Source organism: Podarcis liolepis (assembly GCF_965112155.1).
Source record: "Podarcis liolepis genome assembly, chromosome: 12".
Taxonomy (NCBI): Eukaryota; Metazoa; Chordata; class Lepidosauria; order Squamata; family Lacertidae; genus Podarcis; species Podarcis liolepis.
Window position 1 is genome coordinate 33,375,325 of NC_139563.1, and position 27,164 is coordinate 33,402,488.

The 27,164-nt window shown below is 42.0% G+C and overlaps 1 protein-coding gene across 4 annotated transcripts in view; it reads left to right on the forward strand.

The window, feature by feature from the left end:
• HDAC9 (histone deacetylase 9) overlaps positions 1-27,164 on the forward strand; it is a 428,850-nt gene that overhangs the window by 71,889 nt on the left and 329,797 nt on the right. For 2 of the 4 annotated variants that reach the window (XM_083467859.1, XM_083467860.1), the window contains exon 1: positions 18,440-18,607. The exons of 1 other annotated variant lie outside the window; for it this stretch is intronic. In XM_083467859.1, coding sequence (XP_083323985.1) covers positions 18,493-18,607 — 115 coding nt within the window. In that variant the 5' untranslated portion in view covers positions 18,440-18,492. Of the gene's footprint in view, positions 1-18,439; positions 18,608-27,164 lie in introns of those variants that run through there. One more of the 4 variants, XM_083467862.1, reaches the window with a different exon arrangement.

Below are 27,164 nucleotides of genomic sequence, written 5' to 3' on the forward strand. Positions count from 1 at the left end.
ATATAGCTATTCTGACTGACAGTTATTGATTCCCTTTCATGAATTTGTCTAATTCACTTCCAAAGTCATCCAGATTATTGGGCAGATCTACATATTGCCTGAGCGAGTTTGCTATTTTAACTGTTCCCCATTTGAAGAAATACTTTCTTTTGTCTGACGCTCCTATCATTGCACTTTATTGCCACTGAAAGAAGAAGAAGAGTTTGGACTTGATATCCCGCCTTTCACTCCCCTTAAGGAGCTAACAGCTAACTATTGCCTTTCTCTTCCTCCCCCACAACAAACACTCTGTGAGGTGAGTGAGGCTGAGAGACTTCAGAGAAGTGTGACTAGCCCAAGGTCACCCAGCAGCTGCATGTGGAGGAGTGGGGACGCGAACCCGGTTCACCAGTTTACGAGTCCACCGCTCTTAACCACTACACCAGGCTGGCTCCTGGTGTACAAACCATTATAGTTAAGTGCTTTTAATTACAATTGATTTCTATCAGAGTTAAGCTTAAAATCACTCCTGCTGAAATGAAGGGGACTTAAAGGTGCTTATTTTGGATGAGATTGTGCTGATGAAAATTTGAGATTTACTGATGAAAATCCTTTAAAACCAATAAAAACCTTCAGTGATTTTAAATGGGAGGGAAACGAGTAATATAAATAGGTGTTTAGGTGTGTTTGCATATTGACACTTCTGACATCAGCTGTGATGAGCTGAGTCAACATAGATCAATTGTTTCCATTTGGGGCATTTGCCTGCAATGGTGCAAGGGAGTCATCAGTGGTGATTCATCATGTATTGTAGTGACTAATGCCAGTAGCTTCACACCTTCAAGGCACTTACTAGTGTAACGTGTAAGTGTTATCACTATCTTTCTCTGCCACTTGCAATTCATAAATATTTTCAAGCTATCGTCAAAGTCCTTGTAACTGTTTTCCAGTGTGCCTTCTTGCAAAATTCTGGTATCGCTACAGACACAGATGAACCAAGAGAAGAAAAGACCAAAAGAAAGACTCGGTGTTCTCTTTTACTTGATTTTAAGTTATCATTACATTCGTTGACTCCTTATATCAATCACTGTAGTTGTTTTGAATCCTGACTAATGACTGAGTTTCTGGGCCAGGCCTGCTTTACCTCCTCATTCTGCTGTTCCCTCCAATATTGTTGCCCCAACATGTGCTGGTTCAGGTCCCAGCTGTCCCCATGACCGTCGCCACCACTTCCTCTTCCCAGTTGTCACTTACACAGCTGCCTGCTACTCATAGGAATTGGCAAGCTCACTTGCCACCTACAACTGACTCCATCAGTTCAGCTGTTTAGCCCGCCATTGTAATTCAAATTGGTGTTTGGACCAAAATTCACACCTCAATTGCAGGGTCTGTCTTACCAAAGTGGCCAATGATATCTTCCAAGGCATCCAAACTGGTGTAGTTTGGAATGGTGTGATCCACCATTTGATTCAAAAGGCATCCATCTGTTTCTAAACATAGACCAAAACCTGCTCCTTGATCTTGAGAACTATCATGCCAAATTGAGCAGTGGTATCTCCAGATGTGTCCAAATCAGCCATGGTATCCAAATGTAAGCCAGAACTCATTTCTCTGTCTTGGGAATTGTCATGCCAAGTTGACTGATGATATCTTGAGAAGCTTCTAAACTGGTATTGTTTGGAACATTTTGGTCTGCTGTCTTGATTCAAAATGGCATCCAAAGGTGTCCAAAAATTACAAAAGTGGCTTATCCACATGGGGAACAGTCATGCCAGTTTGGGTGGTGATATCTCAAGAGGCTCCCAGATTCATAGAGAACAGACAGACAGGAAATCACTTTCCAAAATATGTAATAGAAGTAGATTATACCTCCAGAAAGAAAGTAATTTCATAATATATACAATAGCTGGAGTGATTCAATCTTTGGCATTAACCTGTAAAATGGAATGGGTGAGTATCCAGTACTTTGTATTACAGTTAGTGGTATACTGTTGGTAGTAATGCTAATGTGTGTAAGGTGGAGTCTTCTTTACTGGCATATCTGACCGATAAAAAACACCATCACCAATGTTAGTCTAAGTTCCCAGTAGTATTTTCTTGTGTCTGTGGGCATCTCAAACATAGTTATCTGGAAGTGAGAGGAACATGAGTTATATATATCTTCTTTCAATCTCTCTGTCATGGTTTGGCTTTGACTACTGCTTTATTTTAGAGATAAAATGCTTCTTTCTTTTTAGAGAATGAAAGTACTGTTTCATAACCAGTGTTTGGTGGAATTCCCCAGCCTTCTAATGAGGACTTTGGCACTGCAGTTTTATAACTATGGGAAGAACTGCCAATTTGCTGGAAACCTTGCTGCCTTAATGGCATATAGAGAATTGGACTTAAATATGCAGTTTTTCCAGATGGTTGACTTCCCTCCTAGATAATCACTCTGATTTATTTGTAAAAAAATTATAGTGGAATATCACACTTACTCTGCATATGTTAAGTACATAAAGTGATATCTTTTACTGAACTAGTTTTCGCTGTTAGAGGAACAAAGCCTTTTACTAGCTTTGTCTGGTTCAACAGCTGTGGCTGTTTCTTGACAGATACAGCCTGACCAGTAGTCCACTGCTGGATTAGTGCAAAGTATTCTGTGTCATTAACAAGACAGAAGAGGTCAGTGAATTTCTTAACTGTTGAAATCAAAACTTCTATTGATTAGACTAGGAGCAAAAGAGGAGAAGGAAGCCTTGGCTAATTGAAGGGCAGTTTTGCGTACTGCTATTCCTGACAGGTAGCTAGGCTACAATCTTATCCACACTTAGGTCTAAACCCCAATGAAAACAACAGTATTTATTTCTAAGCGAACATGCACAAGATTAGCCTGTACAACTCTGAAAGTTATTCATCCATTGGAAGGAATAGATAGCAGAATAGTTCCATGAGGCCACTAGGAATAGCACCCAGGGTACTAGCTGGCATGATTCCAAGCCTGTAAGAAATGGTGCTAAAACAGATAAAACTTGAAAGCAGCCAATTCTTCTTGTTATAACTCGAGAAGCAGTAATTTGTGGCAACTTCATATGTAATGAATTTCTACCCAAAGATCATGTCATTAAGGAAAACATCTCACAGACCACATTCATACCATCAGTGTCCGTTTGTTAATTTGTGTTTGTGTAGAAGGTATGATTGGGGCTTTTCAATTCACATTCTTTATGTGTATGCACATATGACATAGTTGATGTTTGTGCGCCATCACAAGTGATGTAGTATATTTGATTTACACAGGATTTCCCAACTGTGAAGTATTCTCCCTATAGCAAGTATTATCCATGTTGTAAAGTGGATAAGCCTTGAATATGGCATGGGTTCCATATTTTCAAAATTTGCTTTGCATTTCTTTTAAAATAAGGTATGCTTCTGTTTTATGGGTTGCATAAAAACATGTTTCTGTGCTGAATGCAAGGCCTATTGAGTTGTAGCTACTGTATGGGTGATCAATCATTAGCCACTTGTTGAGCCTGCCAGACCTCATATGTGTTTCCATTCTTTCTTGATGTTAAGAGGTAGGATGAAAATCAATATTGTCTTCAATAAAGGAAGGGAATTGTTGGCAATCCTACAGAAACACAGAAGAATGTATATTTCTTGGCTGTTCAAGACTTTTAATTTCTTGTTGTGAAATTTGGAAAAAGGAAGATGAGGATCACTTGCATGTTTGACCACTAATGGAAATGTTTCTTCTGGCAAGGTTCAACACTGTTATTTTAAGTCAATCCGCGCCCCACCCTCAACACTCTCACTTTTGCCATAGCTGTAAATGAGCAATATAATGGTAGTGTGTCTTGCTAGCGTTGGATCTGTTTTTCTCAGGTAGCAGCTGTGACAAAGCACACACTTAAAAATGCTGTTGAGAAGAAGACTTAGTTTATTTGGGGAACTGCTGTGAAAGAAAGAGAGTGAACCTCTTGCCTTGCGAAAGGTGGAAAAGCCATCCTTTATCTGAGAACTGGATGGTCTAGCTATTGCTTCGCTGCTCTTCTTTCTACAGCCTGCAGGCTGTACATAATTGATGCTTTAAATCAGATTTATCCGCTAAGGAACCCATGAAGGTGAGTTATTGTTGTTTCTTTGTCCACTGGGGAGAAAGGCCCATTCGTGCAGCATGATTTACTTGCTGCATAGGGATGCGCTATCAATCCACTTACCAATTGATGAATTTTTCATGCAGGATATTAGTACAGTCCCTAAGATTCAAAGCAAAGCTCATTAAAGTGAAAGTTTGATACCTTACTGCAACGCCTTATATTTTGGACCAGACCATCTGTGAGTGCTTTAGAATGAGACTGATGCACCTACAGGTGATTGGGTCACTTGAATTCTAAAGAAAGGAAATGCTCCATTTAGCAGCTTGACCAAATTGTTGCATTTGTCTTCTGGCACATATTTTGGTTCCCATGGTAGCATGCACTAGTCAGATTGGGGTGGAGTGAGGTCAGAGGAGGAGGTCAACATTGGCAACAATGCAGGTGCAGGCAGGCATATAGGACCACCATCAACCAGGAACTCTCCTGACCTTACCATCGCTTCTTTCCACCCCATCCTAACAAGCAGAGTGCCATCATCATTGGGAGGACAATGTCTCTGCTCCCTCTGCCCCAACCACTGCTGAACACTGGTTTGAATCCCCTGCCACAGGATACACTGATTTTGCTCCTCATTCTGTCCAAACAGATAGCTGGCTGAATCAACACTGACAAGGGCTAGACTGGATTGAGCCCTGCCCATACAGGTGGTGAGTGCTCACAAAGCTGAGCATGCTAAGCCCACCATGCCATGATGATGTGCATGTCTTTTTGTAACTGCAGAAGCTAAGACAGCTGAGAAAGTGTCTGGCAAAGCTCTGCTTCTGCAGCTGATTACTATTTTTGGATCAAGGTGTTGTGGCTTTCAAAAGGTGCTTCTAGTGACAGGACATGAGGTTGTCATAATCGGAATTCACTATGGTAACAAGCCACATGGGCAAAACCTATTGAAGCACTATTAAAATGCGTTCAGAGCATTCCACAGAACTGAACCAAAATGTAATGAGGTGCCTGATTTTAAGGGCTGGGGAGAGAGCTACTCCTGTTATTTCAGAGTGCAGTCTTTTCCTTAACTATCATATGAAAGTTTTATTTTGGTTCCATTTTGATTATTCCTGTACCTCTGGGTTTAAGCAAGTCCCCCAGTTCTAAGTTAATGCCATTTGTAAATAAAAATAAACACCGAGAAGTCAGAATTAGATTATTTCCTTTGTCATTATCTCTGGCTTATGATGATGATTTATGAAGCAGAATAAACACAGCTGGGTTTTGTTCATCTACATTAAGCCTGAGTTGCTGAGAATAGCAGAAATATTTCTCTGTGCTCAAATTGGGTTGACTGTGCTAGAAATATTCATAGCAGAAGCTAGATATCTTCAAGGCGACACTTTTTATTTAGTACACATGGATGACTGGTTTGTGGTACTGAGAGGTCAATGGCACATTTACAATAACTTCAGTTATCTCAATTCCTGTACACTTCAAATAGTGCAACTTATTGTGCTAATAATACGTGCAGCATCTTGCCACGCTATTTATTATCTACATGCAATTTTCTCTTTTTCCAGACAGTCATGTAGAAAAATTGATTGTTGCCGGCTCTCCCACCTACGCATAGGTTATATGTGTCTTGCGGTGACATAAATGTTGAATCTGGTGTGTGTATATATGTGTGTGTGTAAATGTATGAAAGGCTTCACATTTCTCCTAGCAATGCAGCACCCAGTTTTCAGGGGTGGTAAAAGGACCCGATACAGTGTATGTAATTTCATGTAAATATCCCTGACCCATTCTTTTCTGGGTATTACTGAAAGAGTAAAGGCGCAAGCTGCACCGTGGCTGGACAGCAGCATGGCTCAATGGAGCAGCAAAGTCACTACTGCATGCACAGCCCTGTTGATTACACTGGCTAGGAAAAGCAAGCTGTTTTGCTATACCAGCTCCAGGACGGGTGTGGCTAATAGGCCTGGATCAGCCCCCTACTGCAACTTGTGGTCGCTCGGCCAACTCACGATCCTTCCCTCTGAAATGACCTGTTTCAGAGCTTTATGCTGGCTACCAGCAGTAGTAATACCGCCAGCAGTAGCTTCAGCCCTCCTGAGCTTTTGGTGGATGGGCTGGGGTGTCTCCCTGCTGACACAGCTCAGCACAGCTGGGCAGAGGAACGGCTCCACCCCATCCAAATCTCTTCAAGTGTGGTGGGTCAGGGGTTGGATTGCTCAGTAAGTTTGATCAATTTCCCAATAAAGTAAAGGCAAAAATAATTGCACCCAGGTAAGGACTGTCATATTACCTTGGCAATATTCTCTGAAAGGACAAGTAACACATTTCAGGTTCCACCCAAATACTGTTCAGCTAGCAGACAAAGAGTAGATGAACAAGGCAACTCTTAAGCATAGGAGGATCCTTGTTTCGGGGAGGGGGGGGGACAGTCCCCATGGGTGAGAAATGGTTAAACATTTGCTAGCTTCCCTAAACATTTACTACATGCAAATGAAGTGCTAACTCACTTTCTTAAAGTTATTAGAATATCCAGGGGGGAAATACTAGTCGCTTCTGAAGCCTTGATTCACTTTCAGTTGAGTTTTACATACATTTACCTGGAAGCAGACTTCTCAGTTTCAGTGGAACAAATTTCTTGGGGATCCCTTTCAACTCAACAATTCTAAGTAACAGCACAATCCTATACAGCTCTAGCCAGAAGTAAGCCTCCTGGTCTTTCTTTCTAGGTAATGTCAGAGGATTGCAGTTTTTTAGTGTTTAGATAGGATTAGCACACTTAAAATATGTTGCCAGTCCTATGGCTTGCTGCTGCAGCAGACAAATGTTTCATGTAAAAGTATATGTGTTTTCATTCACCAAACCATGGTTAAGAATTGCAGCAATTAAAGTATTTGCCCTACCACATACAGAGAATCTCGGACCTCTCAAGTCTCCAAGGACATGCAGAGTGATGTGTAGAGCGGAGCAGAGATTAGAGATGCCCATACACAGTTTGAGACTGCTTGAGAAACATCTGGCAGAGGAGGAACCTTAGAAGGGGTTGAAGGCAGTGACCATCCGTCCTGGCAACTGCTCTGTCGGGACAAGACTTACTGGGAGGTGTTGCCGAGTTGTGTGTCATTTCTTTGAATAAAGAGTTAACTTCTCTGCATCTCGCATAAGCCAGAATAGAAAGTGCTCACTTTGCTGCAAACCAAAATGTGAACTGGGCAAATAACAGAATGTATGTGTGTGCATAAATCAAATAATGAAACTGAAATACAACACCATATAATAAAATAATATTTAAAAAGGCAAAAATAAAAATAGCAACACACTTTAAAAACATCTTAAAGATCAAGGAAAGCCTGTCAAAGCAGATGAGTCTTCAGTTGCCATTTGAAGTGCATGGTACTTGGTGCCTCCTGTTCTGCAAAAGGGAAGGCATGTTATGCCTATGATTTTCTCTCGAGCATTAGGTAATCCTAAAGTAGTTAACAACAAATGTATAAATTACCCAGCCCTTAAACAGTTATCAGCTTGCTTTTACAGAAATTGCAGGGTAATCAAGTGACTGAGTAATAGCACCGCAGTAATTTCTGACTACCACTTGCATAGTGCAGTTGGAAATTATAGGCATATGGAAATTTGCAGATCACTCAGAAGACATATCTCAAACAGCCCAGAAAGCATATGTAACACCCACTGAGGTAAATGGGACTGCCCATGAATGAACCTGTGGGAACCCCCCTGCCCCGTTCAAACTTGGGATATTCTTCAAACAAAACTTTCCAAAGCAACAGCTTGCATCAGCTAGACAGATTCTCATAAAATATAGATTTGGAGGTGTCAGAAGAACTGATCTGGAAAATAACACGTTCTCATATGCATCTCAAGTCTTCATGAGGATAAAATTAGGCCAGAAGGTGTGCTGCTTTTGATGGGGAGGCCCAAAGTGCCAACCACAAGCTCCTTTGACCCTTGATCTTTTTGACCCTTGGCTCTTTCCTGTCACGGCTTGATGTCAGGATTGATAGATCACTTTCATTGTTAATGTGAGCTGGCAATGTTATTTTCTTCAAGATTTAAATTCACCTGTTTTGATCTTGGAATATGTGAGGTGGCTACACAGCATTCTCTCCTCCCTCCCGGTTCCCTAGGTGTACACTGGGGAGGTAGCATCCTGCTCTGTATTTTCATGGTGTCTATGTTTTGTATATAATGTGTCTATGGAAAAGATTTATTTCACTTTTGCAGTTTTAATATCCAAAATATGTAATAATCCTGCCCAATCTGAAAAAGGCAGAAAGTTCATTTCATGTTGAGATTCATTTTCTTAATACCTCAGTCTGCCAATATATATAAAACACACCCTCTTGATTAAGTGAGCCCAATAGGGTGGGTTGATGAAAGAGTGAGTTTTAGCAGAACCTTTGTGGCTCATGTTTCTTCTCTCCAAACCTCTGGAGTTATTTTAACCTATTTTAATGGTAACTTTTCACCTTTGTGTGTGTGTGTGCAGGAAGTTGAAACAATGCAGTGAAAACATTCTGGCACAGAGGTGTGAGTGCTGAGACAACATTTTGGATGGATTAGAGCCATACATATAGCATGTGTGCATAACTATTATTATAATGGAATTACTATTTTCTTTTAAAAAATTCTTTCACTGTGCATATTTGCTTTTCAGGCTGCCAACTGAATCTAGCTTTGCCTGATTAGTTCCATTCATTTCCCCTTATTCTCATTTTCGCTTCCCAGTTCTAATAAAAAGACAATTATGTTTGTTTCCAGGATTGCATGTATCTCTGTTTACCATTACATTTCCCAGTGTTGTTCCTAAGGGCATTGCTTTGTTTCTTTGAATTGATGCTGTGGATTGCAAAGTTCATCCCCAAGTTTCTTACCTATTTGGGACTTTCATTTTAGGTCCTAGCATAAACCTGTTCCCCAAAACTTTGTTTTTGGTATCCAGAGATCCCAAAAATGATTTCTATGTCATGTACCACCAAAAGCAAGGCACATGATGGTATGATCTGAAGAGTATGAGGTGCATGCTTGTAATATTTGCTGCTGCGACCTTTGTAAAATGATATCACAGGAGACAGGTGTGGAACAAATGAACTTTGCCCAACACTCCTAGTACTGCAGAACTCAGAATAACTGCTGCTTGAAGTTTCACTTCTCTGCTAGGGTTTCCCAGCATGGCATCTATCCTTGCACCAACCTACAGAACACTTTGGTTCTTGCTGTCTTTATACTATTTCTGACCAGCCTGCAAAGTTCCAAAGGCTTTACATTACTTGAAACATCTATTCTTATTCTTAGGCCTGTATTGTTTATGACCTAATGCAACCCATCACCCAACCAATGGGGCCTGGGAAGTGGTTGCGAATTCCACCATTTTTGCAGACCTAGAAAGGCAGTAGATTCATTTAGCCTTAGAAATTGATTGAGCCTAAATGGGGTGCTGCTTATGGCTTACTACAGTTATGTGAAAACTCTGGCTGGGGGCCTCAACATCTGGCCCTCGGAAATCTTTCATTTGACCTGCTTCACAGCCTCAGTGTTTTATGCCTAGCTAGAATAAATCTCTGAACTCTGACCATGCCTCTTGTTGGAGAACAGTGTGCGGTGTGCGTATGTGTGGAAATTAGCAAATTGTACAAACACAATAATTTATGAGCAGCCCCACCATTGACATGTGGCCCTCAAAAGAGTGTCCAGAATGGAATGCAGCCCTTCAGCTGAAAAAAAGATTTCTAGCCCTGGGTTAGTGGTTCACATTTTGTACAGGCTTTGTTTGTATCAGATACCCACATAGAAAATAAGGACCACATTCCCATGAAACTCTTTATATGAGCCAACCCCAGTGCCCACGTTCTTGAAATACAACTTGGCAATGCTAGTTTGCCCCAGGATGCAAATTTCAATCCTTTGATACTATCAGAACAACAAGGACTAAATTCACATATTTGGAGACAGGCCACAGTCCCATGGTAATAACACACCTTTTACATATATCAGAAGTAGAAGGGCTCAGAAATACCTCCCTTCTATGGGACGTTTTGAAATGTTGCCTCAGCACCATGATTCTACCTAGGGTGACTGTTAAGTGTGCTGGCGTGGTTGCTCGAGAGCAAACAGGCAAGACCCCCACTGGTCTTTTCAAAGGCTTTATTATTGGTGCAAAAACATTCACAGTGCAGAGCGTCTCAATTCCATGTCTTGCTCAGTCACTAGCTGAATCTGGGAGTGGGCGGTCCTTAAACTTTCCCCAGCAGAGTAGTCTCTTGACCCCCATCCTACGCCTCCCCTCTCTGCACGTAAACCGACTGCGCAGAGAGGGCGTGGGCAACGGGGGACCTGCCTCCCCCCCCGCTTTGCTCCTGCTCGGTGCTGTGGCTCTCCCTTGCATCCTCTGAGCCCTGCATCCCTTCCCCACTGGAGGCGTGGCTTCCCTTCTCTGCGGAGGAAGTGCTGCTTCTCACGATCATTGGAGGCTCCCTGTAACCAAACTGCCCTTCCACCTCTCGCCTCTGAGCTGATGGCAGTTCCCTGACAGTGACGTTCATTGGGAATCTCATATTCCACCTTCTACTTCTTAAATCTTGAACAGAAGGTAACAACTGCACTAGCAGAGTGAAATTGAGAGAGGAATTTCTGTGTGTGCACCAGGGTCAGAACCAATCTTGGGTTGGATGTGTGGTTGCCCTCTCCGGTGAGCTTTCAGAATTCCCACCCTGGCTCGCTTTTGGGTCCACCAGGACAGAAAGGGCTATAAAAGGCTTCCTGTTTAGACTGGGACTTTCCTTGAACAAGAGAGTCTCCCCAGCTCTGCTTTGTTTCTCCACACTCCTCTGCTCTGCTTCCCTGGCTTATCTCTGACTATGATTTCTCTAGGACGCTTGGCAGTTCTATTACTTGCATTAGCAAGCCATGTGCCACCAGTAGCCACATCCATCACAAAATGTTCTGTTCCATGGGCATGGCTTCTTCACAATGGCTTTGTTTAGTCACAAACCCTCTGCTCAGGTCGTGGTAATTTTTTTTCTAAACACAGGAGCTTATTTTCAATTTCTTTTTGTACTCTCCCATGGCGCTCAGACACACATGTCTTCCTAGCTATATGAAGCTGGCAACATCAAAAGCAAATCTCTGAGTATAGAAAATGTTCCAGAAACTATCAGCTCTTATTTTCATTCTACATTCCTTGAACATTAAAAAAAAAATGGCAAAGACAATTTCCTTCCCAACATTTTCTAAAATATTTTTTTGCTGAGTTTGATATATTTTTGTTTCCAAAATGTGGCCTGGAGCACTTTTGTTTCAGAAAATTCTTCAGAATGTCACCACCACGGTTAAAGGCAGCTTTCTTTAGCAGGTCTTATTAAGAAACCCATCCTACAAGAGACCCTTGGAGGGGGCAACAGGAACCCTTGAGAACATAAAGAGAACCAGGCTGGACCAGGCCAAAGGCCTATCTAGCCCAACATCACCCTTCCCACTTGCAGTTCCCAGCAGCTGGTGGCAGTGAAGATAGCTCCTGTTCTAACAGTCCCAAATGGAGCCCGTCTTTGTGTTCACTGGTGTCCCTCTGCCAGTTGCAATGCAACCTCTGTCTTTTTCCGAGTGGCCTGGGAAAGGAGATTTCAGATGTGCCTTCCGGAAAGACACCTTGCTGCTTGAGGCAGAGCATCAAATGCTATCTTCCTCTCCTTCAAGACACATAGTGCAAGACGAGTCAAGCAGAAGTGGCTGGATATGGGCTTAGCAGTTCCGCTACTGCTCACTTATTGTGTGAAAGTGTGACAAACAATCTTGACAGGAATTGCAAGTGAAATTTAGATCAAAGCCTAAACATGAGCAAAAACAAATGATCCTGCTTGTGTTGACTAATTAACAGTGTGCTCCATTTATGCCTTGCAATCACACATACCACATACAAAGCAAGATGGGATGTCTTTGTAAACAAGAGCGAAAATTGCACTTAGGGCAAGTACTTATCTTTGTCCTGTGCTTTTTTAAAAATAAAAAAAAATGTTCCTTCATTACTATTATTTCTCATCAGTCATATTCAGATTAGTTACCTAATTTTAGTCAGGCAACCAAGTGTGTAATAAATGGATGAATTTAGTTGAGTTTAAATCTCCCCATTTAATTATCCTCTGCATTTGTTATTAATCTTAGATGTTTGAAGTATGATGGCAATTTCTTTTCCCCCATGGCAATTAAGGCGGTAGTGGAATTAAGGAGTTAGTGGAATGGTGAAGAACTTCAATCTATCACAGTTTGCTTCAGTGACATATAGAAGCTGCTGGCTTTAAATGTGATGAGATCCGAGGAGCAAGAGTTTGTGTTTTCTGAATGGGTAGAAGAAAAGTTGTCTTCTGCTCTTTGGTCCATTTGCCCTTTGCCCTTTGTCTTCTTCTCTTTGAAAATTCAGCAACACATTTCAGCAGTGCTGGAAGTCTCCTCGTTTCCTTTTGGTAATAATAACTGCTGCCCCTCATAATAAGCAGGATGGAGGATGGTCCATTAGAGCGTGTGGGGTACTGCCCCCCTAGTCTGCCCTTAGGCAACACCTACCTGCCTGCCCCCTTAATTAAGACCAGTCAAAGAAGTAGCAATGGCTGTCAGCTTCCTCCTTAGAGCTGCCTTTGTAGAATTCAGCAGGGAAGAGAATGGGAACATAACCAGAATTAGTTGGCTCCACCTATCCTTGACTTGATTCTATTAATTTTGGGCCTCTGACCTCTCTCTTAACAGTCACAACTGGCACCAGCTTTTGCTGATCCTATGATACAAGTTACAGAGTTCTTTCCAGAAGAGAGGTTCTGAGTTACAACATCTTTCAGATTCTGTTTAGATGTTTCCAGGAAGGCAAGACTGAGAGCGACATCTCAGTATTTATGGGAATCTGAGACTTGCAAAAGTCCCGTAGTAGAGATAGATTGTTGTTGGGCCTTTTCATGAGATCTGTTCCATTCTGAGTATCTGTAGAGAATCAGAAAGTTTCATAGAGGTTAGCTCCAATTTCCTAATGACTCTGAACTTAAACTTCAAAAGAAGTTTACATTTTTGCCAGTTTGGACCTGTTGTGTCATTGTATAGGAAGGCTTTACTTTAAGACCTGCATTCAAAAAGAATGTAAAGAATAGTTGTCTATTCAGAGTTCACTGGGGTGTATGTGTCTATGAAATACCAGAAATTCCAGTTGGCACTGTTGAGCTCCATCATAATATAGAGTTCGTAACAGGATCCTTAGGTAGGGTGATTAAGATCCTGGACCAGGCTGCGCATACCATTCTCAGTCAACCATTGGTGTCACTTCTAAATAAATAAAAATCAGTCTGTGGCTGCCACTTCAGTGAATATTTGAAGCTACCCTGTACTGAGTTAGACTGCTGGTCCATCTATCCTAATATTGACTATTTTGTTTGGCAGTGGCTTTGGGGGGTCTTGTGCAGGGGAGTCTCCCAGCATCTCCTACAACTGGAGATGTTAGGGATTGAACCTGTGATCTTTTGTCTGCAAAGCATTTGCTCTACCAATGTTCCATGCCTCCCTCACCTCCCCATCCCATGTTGTGCCACTTGGGAGTGCATGATGTACCTTCACATGGTCTCATATGGTGTGGGGGACTGATGCCAGATGGGAGAGTCAATGGAAATTGGGGACCATCCTTTCATGACCAAAAGTGCCTTTAACTTGTGCTCTGATGTGTGGTGGTGGGAGGGAGGACAAGGATAGTGAAACCAGCTGGGTCTCATACATCCCTTTTCAACACTTCTGTATTTTTATTAATAGCAAAATACAATGGTCCTTTTTTCATCTGTGGTCACAGAGATGTTTGTTTTTGGAAACAAGCAAAAAGCATTTAGGAACAAGTCTTAGGTGGGGGCTGGGGGATGCCACTAGCTGTCAGGAGGTTTGCATAGGCTTCCACTAGCACACTGGTTTAATTGAATCTGGGCCGAGGCCGCATAACCTAATTGGAAGCAAGTGTCTTTTTATTTTTTTGCTGTGTCTCTGTGTGTCTAATTCATGGTTTTAAAACTGATTGGAAACTGGTAGTGGACAGGTTGTTGGGTTTTTTGCATTTATTTTATCCCTCCTTCTCCCATATATTTGATTACATGAGATATGTCTTAATTATTGAACTGCTGATCATGCTTTTTGTAATATTATAAAGTTGTTGTCGTTGCTTTAAAATTTAATATAGGTTAAAATTGTTGTGAGTTGCCCAGAGACCATTTTGTATTGCGGCAACTAGCAACTTTAATTAATTAGTCTTATAAATAATGACATTTGCCATATTTAACAATCACAAGGAGAAAGATAAAGAATTGCTGCCGCATTTAAATAAAGGAGCTGGATTTATTCTGAGGACCTCAGGTGCTGAACAAGCTTCTGGCAAATCTAATGCTCTCATATAATATGCTTTGGATTTAATAAAGTCATAACAAGGAAAGTCTCCCTATTTCATGATGATACTCACACTGATGCAGTTCAGGGATACATCTTCATGGATTGAAGTAGCAAATCCTTTGAGAAGGGTGTTCATTTTTTCAAAAAGCGATTCAAGCTCTTTTTTCTGATTTCTTTCATATGCACTTAACTTCCCTCCATCCTATTGGCTGTTGCAGGAATGTGCTGCAAAACATTTTAACAGTGGCATTCCCTAAGCCTCTTAAGAATGAGCTAAATGATGTTTACCAGTCAGACTCGTGCTGCCTTAGCTTAACTTTAAACCATGGGTGCAGTGTAATCAAGTATTTCCTTTTCTTTTTTGATATGGTAAACCAAACAGCTGCCTTTTCTTCTTATTTTTCCTCCTGAGAAATTTCACATTAATTTAGCCCTTGAAAAGTAGCTTTTTCTTTTTTGCATCCTATTTAAATTCTGATTCTATCCCAAATGACTGCTGTGGAGATAAGCACGGTTCTGTATCCCACATTGCTTTGTTTAAAAAAAGCGCTCTCTCTCTCTCTCTCTCTCTCTCTCTCTCTCTCTCTCTCTGTGTGTGTGTGTGTGTGTGTGAAACCAACCCAGCTTTTCTAGAAGGCCTTTTTAAATGTCTTCAAATCCCTTTGCGAAATAAAGTCATAATGTGGTAGCAATAATTTCAAAAAGTCTCTCCTTTGTGGCACTGAATTTGTTCAAGCATATTTACATTTGAAACTGCTTGCTGCATGAATGTGGCATTGAAAGTAAAATTATGAACACAGAGGCCTTTTCCCAATCACGTTGCTGAAACCTGCAGTTCCTTATGGCAGCTTTCCTCACTCTCTTTTTAAAAAGCAGATACATATCTTTTTGGCTTGGGAAATAATATGCTCCCTCAAAGCAGTACACCCCTAGGTTATTGCCAAGGTAATCGTGTTTCCCAGGCTACCTCCCAGCCCAATTTCATGTGGTTTTTCTCCCCCCTGAAGAGATGCCTTTTTGTATTGTAATTTTTCAAGCACACACATGGAGACATACAATGTGACTGTGATCAGTGCAGTACATACTGCAGGCAAATTCGTTTTTAAAAATGCATAATAATCCCTTTAAAAAAAAGAGAGAGAGGGTGAGAGTTTACTTCAGTTGATGGAATGAATGCCTTCTTCCCTGTTCTGTGAACATCTATGGTCTTAGCAGTGCACCATTTTTGCCGCATTGAAACACAGCATCCAGGCTCTCCTGGGCTTGTAGCATCATCAAATTAGAACATTTGAAACTAATTGTTCTATGCATTGAATATGAATGGTGTAAGTTGGTGTCACTGTGGAATTCCTATATGGGGGGAAAAGGCTATCTGAGTGCCTTGGAAAAACTGCCTGACTCTAAGGCTCCATTCTGCAGTACAGTGGTGCCTCGCAAGACGAAAAGAATCCGTTCTGTGATTCTCTTCGTCTTGCGGTTTTTTCGTCTGCGAAGCAAGCCCATTGAAGGATTAGCGGATTAGCTCTATTAGCGGCTTAGCGGATCAGCTGATAAGCGGTTTAGCGGCTTAGCGGATCAGCTGATAACCGGCTTAGCGGATCAGCTGTTAAGGGGCTAAGCGGCTTAGAGGCTTGGGAAAAAGGGGGGGGGGAGGAAAAAAACCCCCGCAGGAACTCGCAAGACATTTTCGTCTTGCAAAGCAAGCCCATAGGAAATTCGTTTTGCGAAGCACCTCCAAAACGGAAAACCCTTTCGTCTAGCGGGTTTTTCGTCTTGCGAGGCATTCGTCTTGCGGGGCACCACTGTATACACTTAAAACAGTATCAATAGTTATGGCTTCCCCAGAGCCCCCCAAATTTATTATTAAACTACTCTGGGAACTGCAACTTTGTGAGGGGGGTGGAAATCTCTGACAACTCGCAGCACTTTTAACAAATTGCAGCTCCCAGGATTCTTTGGCGGAAGCCGTGACTGTCTAAAGGGGTATAATGCCACTTTAACTGTGTGGTGCAGAAGGGAGCTAAGATGATTATACTGTATACAACACTAAGTTCTCGCATCGAATGCAACTGATATATAGAAAAGACTCGACGACATGAAAAAAAGAGACAATGCATGTACTTTCGTAAGCAAAGAAAACCTTTAATATTTATTTATTTTTTTAAAAGGAAGAAATTATATTAGCATGCAGTACCTTGGGGCAGTTTGCAGCTTGACCCTAGATGGTTGCTGCCAGTCCAAGTAGACAGTATTGGGCTAGGTGGACAAGTAGTTTGACTTGGGATAAACAGTGCTATTTTTCTAGAAAAAGAGGTCCAGAACTCATGATAACACCTCCCCTGTTCTCTTATAATGGCAATGATGCTCACCTGAAAGGTGCTGGAACTGAGTTCAGGTGAGTTCTGGCTGAAAAAAAGCCCTGTGTATAAGGCAGCTTCCTGCACTCCTGACTTTTTTCTGGAACTTGCAAGGTTGTTCAGTGACATAACAAAATTGTACATAGGCCCTTTCCCAGGAATGTTGGGGCACTGAGACCCGTGGCTTTAGTATATCAGAATGTCAGAGCTCATAAAACCAATTGACTTGTTTTGGGCTATAAGCTGCACAGTTACACGTACATAATGCCAGTGAAAGACAAGGAAACCTGTAGCTGTTCCATTTGTTTCCCTGGAACAAGCCCTAGAGTGCTTCAATTGTCTGGCAGATTTGTAACTTCTAATCCATTGATCAAAGAGGCTGGCCGTTATATTAAGTAAATGATAAAGAACTAGCTTGCCAACTCCCAAAGGTAATGATTTTAGGCTTTAAGAAATCTGTAGCATAAAAAGCTAACTCTTGGGGATTAGCCAATCCTGAATTGCCATTCATTGCACCCACCCACACCAGACCCCTTAGCCCCACTTTCAGTCATATTCCTAGGGCAGTTTACAAAAATATCCCCTCTCATACTGCCTCATTTTTGAACATCCTGCTATATTTCCTGGCTCAGCAGGCTGCATGTTGCTAATTGTGTGCAACATTTAGAATGTGTGTCATTATCTCCCTATCACATTTTTAAAAATTCTAGAGGTCAAGCTGGTAAAGTCAAGTGCTCTTTTCTTATAGTTGCATGAAGATAGGGCATAGACACCTGCCCATCCATATACATCCCTCTGTCACAATGCATGCATATATCTCACTCTGATTATCCAGGCATTGCAAGCAATATATACAACATGACTTTGCTTAAATCAGAGGTGGAGAACCTCAGGCTCAGGGACAAAATGTGACCCCCCCCCATCTTCTCTCTCAGATCCTCAGAACTCCCCCTCATCACACCTCCCCCAACCCCAGGCTATGCCTCTCATGGATACGCCTTGCACCCCAGGTGTGTTTACCTAACTGGAATATGTCCTTGAATTATGGTAATCTCTCTCATTTGCATAAGTGGAGGATAGAGAGGTGTGTAGGTGTGTGTAGAAACTAGCCTACTACACAGTGGTAAAATTTGCTCTTTTGCCTCCACCAACATTTGCCTCTTGCACTGCCCACTACTGGGACATGGCCTTTGGAAGACTGCCTAGAAAAGAATACTGAAAAAGGTTCTTTAGCTCTGCTTTATATCCAGCAACGGGGTATGCTGAATCTACCCATATGAGCAAGCCAGCAGGAAAGGATGGCGCCTTTAGCTGGGAGCAGAAACAACCTGAAGCGTACAGAGGCTCTTAGTTATCGGAAGGCTTTCTGGAAAGGAATGCAGCTCTCAGGCTAAAAAAAAAAGGTTTCCCATCCCTGGCTTACACCTTCTTGCCTACCAGATTTCTTTCCTCCATCCCCATACTTGCAACGTCCTTCAGAAACACTTCTAGCTATTCCCTCCCTGACATAGCACAAGGGGAAAGTCCCTGACAAAGCCAGTTCCTCTCTTCCCTCAGCAACACCCCAGCTAAGTTCTCTTCCCTTGTGTTATGCAGGCACCCACACTTTGCTGTTTGTCAGGCACCACAACCACTAAGTTGACTCTTAAAACAGGCAGGGACCAAGAATGGCGAAAACCAATGGCAGCTTCTCTCAGCAGGATGGCCAGAGTGCCCGGTGTCGTGCCTGCTTTGGCAGCCTACCAGCCATCTGGCTACCCTTTCCAGGAATGTGCAATATTGGTAAGTGTCTACTGCCTCCCCGTTCCTCCTTCCCAGTGCCCACAAGCTGGTTGTTTTTGGTATGCACCGTGAGCAGACTTGGTGGCAGGGCTCCAGCTGCCTCTGCTGATGCAGACATGGTGCCAGATGCCAGCCATGTGGTCATAGATGGGTGCGGAGGGAGTGGGGTGGGGAAAGATTGATCATTGATTGTGAACTGTGGCAAATCTTGAAACATGGCAGTGTCACACTGATTTCACGATGCTTCTGTAGCCTTTAGCAAACATCTGTGTGTCTCTTGAGCTAATTATGAAAGGGGAACAAGGAGACTCATTCCCTTTCAACCCCTCCCCCCCAGTTTCTCCATAACAAAATATCTCGCACATAATTAGACCAAAATTGAGAAGCTAGTGGCAGAGAGAAAAGGGAAGAGAATGTAGATACTATTTTGGTCCCCTTCCTTTGATACGCTGTGTCCCCTTCTCCAACTGAACCCAAACCTAAGTGCTGTAATTTCTCCCAGTCATCCCTTGTCTCATTTGCCTCTCTCTTTACTTCTTTCCATATATTGTTACCCTCTGCCATTGGCATTTAGATTGAACTATCCTCTAGGGAAGGACTTTTTCTTTTGATGCTTATGTTAGTGAAGGGACTTGACCTGAATTGGCACAGTAGGCAAAGAACTATTCTTATTCTAAGTCAATCAGAGTCATATTGGGTCCAGGGCACAATGGGCTGACCCTCCCACCACTGGTACCACTGGTATCTTTCTCAAGGTACCTTACCGCTGCTGTTTAGATTGCAAAATAGCATTTTCCAGTTCTTCATGTCTCTGATACAGTGTAGATTATCATCATCTGTAGCCAGGTAAGCAGAATACGTGGGAGATTTGGAGACCCGCTGGTAGCTGTGAGGAGGGAGAGAATGAGTTGAGTTTTTATTGGGCTGGAGATAAACCCTGGGGTCCTAAGGGCTCCCTTCGTATAAAGGGTGAGCATTAAGAGCCACCAAAGTTTCTATTCTGAGCTCAGGAGACAGCTATCAGAAGTGGGGAGCTACAAAACCCTGTTGAAAAATCTCCTGTGCCTGTGGGTGGAATGCTGTGCACAACACATTCCCAAAAAACAAGTTATACTGGGGCAGCATTCAACTCATTTTTGTGCTAGGGATTAGAACAGATTTGGGGAGGTGATGGGAGGAGAAGGGCATGTTGTTCTGCTGCGCAAGGAGAAATCCATGCGCTGATAGAAGGGTCCGCTAAGCGCTACATTGGATACAACTCTTCATGTCGATTTATTTTCTTGCATCTCTGGGCAAGCCATGTGTACTCAACAATATTTGTCCTGGTGGCTTCGAGAGATGGAGAAATTAACCCATTGTCACCACAGCTGCCTCACACCTGCACAAGGTTTTGTTGCATTGCAACAGTTGTAGTGACTTTCTAGTCAGCAAAGGAGAATTTAAAGGAGAGGCAAGGGTGATTGGAAGGCCCCTTTGCCAGGTTGTGTCTAGAATCGGGTATCATTCTGAGGAATAGTTGGCAGAGGGGGTTGGCAGGATAGTGACCACCATTACAGAGTGATTGATAAACATTTGGATAAACTTCTTCAAAGTGGAATTCCTTTTCCTGGGAGAGCAAGGTGTGAGAAAAAGAAAAGGGAACCTTAGAAACTTCCCCAGAAAAAAGCGTCCTCAGCACTATTTAACAGTAGGTTGCAAAATAAAGCTCCGTTGCCGTTTTAGAAAATCGAACTGGGTGGTTAACTATCTGCGTTCATAAATGCAGAGTTGTATCTCTCTGCTCTTTCAAAGGTTCCCATTGCCACACTTTTATTTTGGTGTTACATCCCCCCCTGCCGGCCACACCATGCCAGAATCATGTTGCTGTGCTCAGCGTTTCCCGTGCTCAGCGGCTTCGCTGCAAGTGCAAAGAGCAGCCCCCGGAGACAAATCATTTGCATTACAGATGCAATAAGAGTAAATTCAAAAATGTAATTGCACTTTGCAGTGTGGTTATACATTCAAATGGTTTCAGTATTTGCGCTTGCTGTGGGAGCTCTTTTGTTGATTTAAAAAAAGCAAAAGCAAATGATAGTTCTGACAGGAAGTGCTGAGACCTAGAAGTTATTGTTTGCGTTCAGATCGCTTCAGAGCCTTAATTTAAATACTTTGTGAGCAAGACCTCAAGGGAAGACTTCTCTATTATTCTCTCCTAAAAAGCTGGATAGTTTTTATATAACCCACATGCAGTATACTTACAGAAACAAATAACAAGTGTTGTTTTATTTTACGTGTGTTGTTTTACCTACGGTATAGTGTAGCATCAACTTTAGCTAGGAGTTCTCAAGTAATAAGGTTAAAGATATAAACAGATAAATCTGGTTCCCCATCTGGTGCCTCCTGCTACTTCTCTGCATCTAGCAAGTCCATTACATTAGGGAATGATGCTTCCTTGGGCTTCCCTCCAGAGGGATTATGGCATGGAAGGAAAGAATTAAACCCCCTCTTCAGGTGCCACAGCGCCAATCCTGATGACCCCTCCTTCCCGTGGCAGCAGTTTACAGTAAAAAGAGTCCCACTTCCAGTGAGCTTTCACCACAGTTTCAACCATAGCTGGTTCCAATATTATCCTTAGGTAGAAAGTCTGGTTTAACCCTATACAGTTGTACCTCGGCTTCCGAACGCCTTGGGAGTCAAACGTTCTGGCTCCCGAACGATCGAAACCCGGGAGTGTTCCGGTTTTCGAACGTTCTTTTGGAATGCGAACGTCTGGCAGGGCTTCCGATTGGCTGCAAGAGCTTCCTGCAGCCAATCTGAAGCCGCACTTTGGTTTCCGAACATTTCAGAAGTCGAATGGACTTCTGGAACGGATTCTGTTCGACTTCCAAGGTACGACTGTACACATATTTCTTACAGTAACATAACTTGGTCTGAAAGTAGTAAACACAGTGTTTTGAAACTGAATAGAACAGGGAAGTCTGACACGTTTTCATATGTTGCCTGGTTTGAACAGAGCAACTGCCCCAAAGTAGCTTGGGATCAGACCCTGCATATTTCTCTTTGAATGTCAGACTTTATTCCCCTTTCTTCAGAAATGCTTTGTGAATGTAGGGAACCTTGATTTTCTGCTTACACGAGGAGGCAGGTAGCCATGTCTGGAATGGTTCAGCTCCCACAATAAACTGTGATGTTTTCCCCAACCACCCCGTGTCAAAGGACCCTGAGAGTTATTTTATTTGTTTTCCCAAAGACTGTGATTTATGCAGGTTATTAACCAATGTCATAACACACAACTTTGCAGGTGCAGCCCTGCTCTCCTGACCGGTCGCTAATCTCAACAGAAGCTGTGTGCGCGCCACGGTTTTCAGTTTCAGAGCTGAAGGGGGGTAGATTCAAAGCTGCTTTGGGAGGGATTGGGTTTCCTCCAAGGCTTCTCATTTATATTTAAAAGATTGACTTAAGTTGTATCCACTTCCCATTAAATTGTGTATGAACTATTTATCACTCGTGATCAAATGGCCGTCTTGATAAATGTAACTTGTCCCTTCTCATAGTAGAGGGAATGCTCAGTGGTTCTGTTATGTAACAGGATATTGGCTATTTGCTTAAAACTCTGTACAGCTTGCTTTGGTGCTCTCGGTATTGCCCAGTGTGAAGAGGTAGCTTGGACAGAAGCCCAAACAAGCTGGAATAGTCATTCCCCATTAATGATGGATAGAGCCAAGGGACGTAAGTGCCTAGCTTGCTGCTAGCCTGAGTCAGAATTTATGTATTACGTTCTTTAACAACTCTAGAACCAGTACGAAATCTGCAGTTGGCAGAATAGCAATTCAAGTAAGATGTTTCAGAAAATCATAGGAATCGGGTGTTGCAAAATGATTTATCTGATTTCTTTTCAAAGAGTCTGGGATTAAGGAAGGCTCACTTGTCTCATAGAGATGGGAGACAATGTCAGTGTTATTAATGAGAAGCTACTACCTAATTTGCACTTCTTAAACCAATAAATCAAAACACAGCTATTCCTCAAAATGTTCTCTGAATTTTGCGATGCAGTTCTCCAATCAATGTGTACAAAAATGTATATGTGAAGCTTGACTATAAGCTCCTCTGCATTAGTACTGTCAAAAGTCCCACTTCTGGGGATTTTCTCCCACTCTTTATAGGCTTCCAGAAGTCATAAAATGTGACTCTAATCAAGAAAGCAGGTTTCATGAAGAAAATGGACAGGTATAATGGTGTATCCTTTGCATACAGATAATAATCACATACTGCTAGAAAGTTCTAAATTGTCCTTCCCCACAAACCGTGTTTTTTTAATGTCATTTGCACTGTCGTTTACAATGCAATCCTAACTATGTCTACTCAGTAGTAAGTTCTGTTGAATTCAGTAGGAATTACTCCCAAGTGAGGTTAGGATTACAGCCTGAATATTTGAGAATCTGACACGTTTCAACTGTGCAGTTTCCCCCCATTACTTTGTTTAGTTCTCAGACTTGCTTTGATGTGGAACATTTTTATTTCTTGTTGTGAGTCTGAAGCAAGCAGTGAAGCAGCTTTTGGTTGTTGAACTCTGTTTGTGTGTGGATGCACCTTACTTAGATTGTGTGTGTTAATTTGTCATTTTAAATTTTGATTGTGGGTTTGGGCCCCAAATGTTGGAAGTGGCCTGGGCCCATCTGGACCTCTGTGAGGCCCTGCTGGCAGCACTTCTGTAGAAAGCCTTGCCCTTATTCTTTCAGCTGACATCAAATCCTCTGTGTTTTACACATTGGTTAAGAACTGTTCTGCTTTCCTGGGGTTTTAATGCTCCCTAGCATGGCTTTGATTTTTCTGCAGCTTTTAATCTGCTTCTGGAACAAAGAGATTTCCATTTATATGAATCACAAAATGTATTTCTCAATTATGGGTTGTGAAATAGCAAGGTAGAAAATTTTGCAGATTCGCTCTCAAAACAACGAACAAGCCTAATTTACTGCTAAAGGAAACACCTCTAGAGGGCGGTGTAGCATTGCTGTTTTGTGCTCTTGGTTTTACATCTCAGTTTAGTGGTAAATAACCAAATACAATCTTCTAGGGTGGTATTTGCCATAATGCTCTAACTAATGACTGTAAGGACCAATGAGAAACTTGTTTTAGTTGTACCAACAAGTGTGGTGATTGTTTCCATAGTTCGAAAACACCCGAAGTCTTTCAAGGAACCTTCATGAAAAAGCATATTTTAATATAACTATTAAATGCCCATTTATTCCAGATCAGTCCCATTATACTCAGTGAGATCTGCTCCAGGATATGTGGATTGTATGTTGGAACATTTTATCATATGTCAGCTCATAAAAATGTACAAACTGGAGTCAGGAAGACAGGACAAAATTACTTTGTTGGAGGGAAATGTCATAGCAAAGTGGTAAAACTACATATTGGCTCTCTCCCCCACTGCCCCAGCCCTTGTTCAGGGTGTATGCCCACATTTCTAGGGGCTAATTTTTAAATCTTCCATTGCTGTATTCTCTTGGTAGTATCCAACTATGCTATATTCAGAGTAGACTCATTAAAACCAATGGCCCTTCGTTGGTCATGTCCATTATTTCCAGTGAATCTACTTAGAATAGGGCTAGCATTTGGCACAGTGGGTGATGTCTGATGGTAGTCATACTCAAGAGTCCACTAATTTTGATGGGTCTACTTCTTTGTATATCTTAATTGGATATCAGTTTACATATTTATTTATTAAAAATAAATAGCCTCACTTTTCTTCTTCTTCTTCAAAAAAAATGAAATAGAGGTGGTTTTTTTAAAATAAAAAATAAAACATCATACAGTGCACACTCTCACACACATGAACTAAGAGCAAAACAACAATTAATAAAACAGCACCCATGGAGACAACATCACTAATGGTACCCCACAGGGATGTGTGCTAAGTCCCTACCTGTACTCATTGTACACATATGACTGCATATCTTCAGATCCATCCACAGTAATTATTAAGTTGGCAGATGATACTACCATAATGGGTCTAATTGCAGGCAGAGATGAAACAACGTGGGGGGAGGTTCAAAAAGTATCTACATGGTGCTCAGAGAATAACTTGCACCTAAATATTAGTAAGACAAAAGAGATGGTGTTGGACTTCTGGAGGAAGAGAGGGGAACCTGCCCCGTTGTATTTTTTTTTGGGGGGGCGCTGTGTGGAGAGAGTCTCCTCATTTAAATTCTTGAGAGTTTACCTTAGTGAGGACCTCACTTGGAAAATCACCATAACCCAGGTGGTCAGAAAGGCCCAACAGAGACTCCATTTCCTCAGGGTCTTGCGAAGGAATAATGTCAAACAACAATTGAGGAACTCTTTTCATGCACAATTGAAAGTGTCCTTTCATACTGTATTACAGTGTAGTATGTTGGCTTGACAGCCATGGACAAAAAATCTCTACAGAGGGTGGTGAATACAGCACATGATATCTTGGGCTGCCCCTTGAGTCCGCTAGATGATGTCGTAAGGGATCGTTGCCTTAGGAGAGCGAGAAAAATTCTCAGGGATGATTCACACCCTGGCCATCACCTCTTTAATCTTCTACCCTCAGGCAGGAGATATAGAAGTATAATCAGCTGTACCTACAGGCTAAAAAATAGCTTCTATCCATGGGCTGTTAGGCTGTAGAACGGAAAATAACATAGCAAAATTGACTTGCGAGGTGGTGTGTTGTTCAATAAGCACACAGAGCACAACAATACTGAGTGTTTGGTGTGGGAAGTGAGGCTCATTTAATTTCATTGTACACAGATTGTACAATGACAATAAAGGTATTATTATTATTATTATTATTAAAAATAATATAACAAGATGAGGGAGTACTCAGTTGTGTTTTAACAAAATGTCTAAATGAAGATAGTGCTGGTGCCTGAGAGGATCTCATTTGACAGAACATTTTACAAGATGGCTGCCGTATTGTTTTATTAGGAACACCTCCACCGCCCAGGGCATTTTTAGTTTTTCTTTTGAAACGCAACCTATGACTTTCTCCTCCAGAAGCCAGCACAGTGTCACAAGATTATGCTATTGCTGGTGTTACAGACAGATGCGTCAAGTCCAATGTGTCGTTCTCCTGTAACTGTAAGTTTTTAATCCAGAGTTTGAAAAATCTCGGTACAGAAACGTTCTGAAGGGAGATGGCTATCTTGGAGCTTTTCAGCACGGCAACACGTTTATGAGGGCTCTCAGATCTCATAACTCCAGAAGCGCTTCAGAAACGAGCAGGTTATGAAAGGCTTCTCTCGCGAGCAAAATAAATGTGCTATTCAGCGATAAATCATGACAGGCTCCTGTTATACCACATAGAGCTAAAGAATGCTAAGCAAATGACTCCCCTCCCCTTCCCACCGTGTGCTTCTGAGCCTCGTTATGAATGCCGGATTCCATTGCTGAGTGATACAAAAGCTACTGTTGCAACCTTTTATTCCCTGGGTGCCCATGAACCCTTTGTGAAGTAATTGAAGGAAATTGATGACATAATTGGGTATATCTTGGGTATCAAGAAGGCTGCAAGGGAAAACCAGAGCATAAAAGTAACCAGCTTTCCAAACCACTTTTACATGCAAGTTTCCGTTTCAACGAGGATTGCTCTTGAAACAGTTCATTGTGCAGGAAGCAATGTTCTTTGGAATGCTACAGTTCATAAGTTCTGGCCAATGCTGTGTGGGAACAAACATTAATCCCCATGGCTAAGAGCTATTAGGTCTAAGCGGCTGGTTATGGTTTTCGACTCTTGTAGAATGTGCGGGATGGAAATAAAGCACCATTTTCTTCAAGCCTTGAGATTGTCTTTGACAACAGTTCCAAGAATGGTTTGAAACAAATAAACATTGAAAAGTGAATGCCTTCAAGTATAGCCTGGCTTCAGCTTTTTGTGGTCTGGGTATCTCCTGTCTGTAACTCACTGTATGCTGGGCTGCCCTTGAAGGTGGTCTGGAGGCTGTAGCTAGGTTGGGAAGTGGGACAGCCCAATGGGACTGTGTGCTACCATTCCTAAAAACTGTGTACCAATGAGCTACCAGACACAAATCAATATGTTTATGTTAGCATGTAAAGAAAGCCCTGAATGGCTTGGGACCCAAATACCTAACAGGGCACTTCCCCAGTGTTAACCATCTTGGTCCCTATAATGGCAGATGAAGCTTTGGTGCTGGTGCTGTCACTGGGGGTTCCCTGTTGACATTGACCTGTGACAGGGCCTTCTCAGTGGTAGTTCCCCTTTTGTAGAATGCCCAACCTCGTGAGGTGCACCTGTAATTGATTTTTGGGGATCGTATATAAATGGCATACATAAGGAGGAGCTGCTGCCATAAAGGGCAAGATTTTCTGAGAACTTTTCTTGGCATAGGAAACATTTATTACAAATTCCACCCTTTGGTGATAATTAGAGTTGGCACCAAAGTGAAGTTTTAAGGACAGAACTTGTTACACATTTCCAAAGATTGGGGTGTTTCTGTGCAAGATGCGAGAGGTAAAAAAGAAAAGAAAAAGGAATTGGAAAATTAAAAGTTTGCTTAGGATTTTATTTATTTGCTACATTCTTATTGCT